We start from the raw sequence: 1,359 nt of genomic DNA on the forward strand, positions 1-1,359 counted from the left end.
TCTGTCTTCGTCCTATTGTTAAATTATACACATTGTTCCACACATACACATCAACACCTATGTCACCCGCACTTCACAACATTCACACACACGCTTACACACACAAACACCTTTCCTTTGTGTTTTGTTTTTGCCCATGACTTGTTGTATTTTCGTGAAATAAAGTAACTGACGGATATTGAGTTTCTCTATCCGGGAACCTATTATCATTTGAGAACACTTGCTACCACCAACACTCTCTCCTCGCATGCGACCCCTTCCTTTTTTTTACCTCTACTGCAAACTGCCTTCCCCTCTGCCGTTATCCATGCTGTCCTTTCCTCTTTCCACATCTACCTCTTTCCTAAACCATCTCCCTCTCTTCTCCCTGACTAACCAAGCATTTTTTCCTCTCATACTCCTCTTTACCCATTTATTCCCTTCCTCTCACCATTCCTCTTATACCCTCCTTCCCAAACCATTTTCTTCTCTTCCCTATTTCCGTCTCGTTTTTTTCCCATTACCCTTGCAGCCCTTCCTCTTACCATATACTCCTCTCCCCTATACGCCAGAAAATCTTTCTTCCTCTCTTGGCCTTGGTGGGCAGCACTGAAAAGTGATAGGCGTTGGACAACACCGGCGGCAATCGGTGGCTCCGATTTGAAACAGTGCTTGACATGCAGCGAGTGGCGACGGCCGTGAGTGGCGGGCTCTATATGAGAGAGATAGCCGCCGTCGAAGCGGATCACTGTATAGGGCAACCACAGTGGCCACGTATGAAAGGCTCCGTTGAAAACTACAGGAGGCAACTATAACACCGTGCAGCGGTGTCATGCAGCAACTATTCGGCTGCCTCGTGTGCACCCCTACCTGGCCTGGCCGCGGCACCTCCTACCAACCAGATCTAGACTCAGCCCTATGCAATGTCAACTCCATCTCCCCAAAACCGTTTTCCCAAAACCGAGGTGATGTGCTGAGTCTTGAGCCTATACAGTCATGCTCTTGACTCTGTCAAGACATCCAACAGACAATACAGCCACATGGCTGACGTCATGGAGATCACCGAGCACTGCGAACACAAACTTGCCACCTTCTCCCTCTCCGGCCACACGGCAAGGACCTGCAGCATGGACCTCCCCGTGATCAAGAAGCAGCAGCTCAAGATGGGCACCGTGCTGGGCGTGGGCAAGTACGGCACTGTGTACCGGGGGCGCCTGACGCTCCCCCGGGGCGGGGCGGTGCCCGTGGCCGTCAAGAAGCCAGAGAACGACCCCGAGCTGCTGGACAAGACCTCCAAGGAAGCGGGTGTGCTGCAGGAGCTGGAGGGCGAGGCGGCCGTGCCCTGGCTGTACGGGCTGACGGCCGACTCTCCCCCGTGCA

The 1,359-nt window shown here is 52.8% G+C and overlaps 1 protein-coding gene across 1 annotated transcript in view; it reads left to right on the top strand.

Moving 5' to 3' along the window:
• Positions 1-1,019: 1,019 nt before the first annotated feature.
• Positions 1,020-1,359, top strand: part of LOC127006402 (non-receptor tyrosine-protein kinase TNK1-like) — a 717-nt gene continuing 377 nt past the window's right edge. The window contains exon 1 of the mRNA XM_050876357.1: positions 1,020-1,359. This exon is cut by the window's right edge and continues 377 nt beyond it. Coding sequence (XP_050732314.1) covers positions 1,020-1,359 — 340 coding nt within the window.

Source organism: Eriocheir sinensis, chromosome 32, assembly GCF_024679095.1.
Source record: "Eriocheir sinensis breed Jianghai 21 chromosome 32, ASM2467909v1, whole genome shotgun sequence".
In the NCBI taxonomy this organism is placed as follows: Eukaryota; Metazoa; Arthropoda; class Malacostraca; order Decapoda; family Varunidae; genus Eriocheir; species Eriocheir sinensis.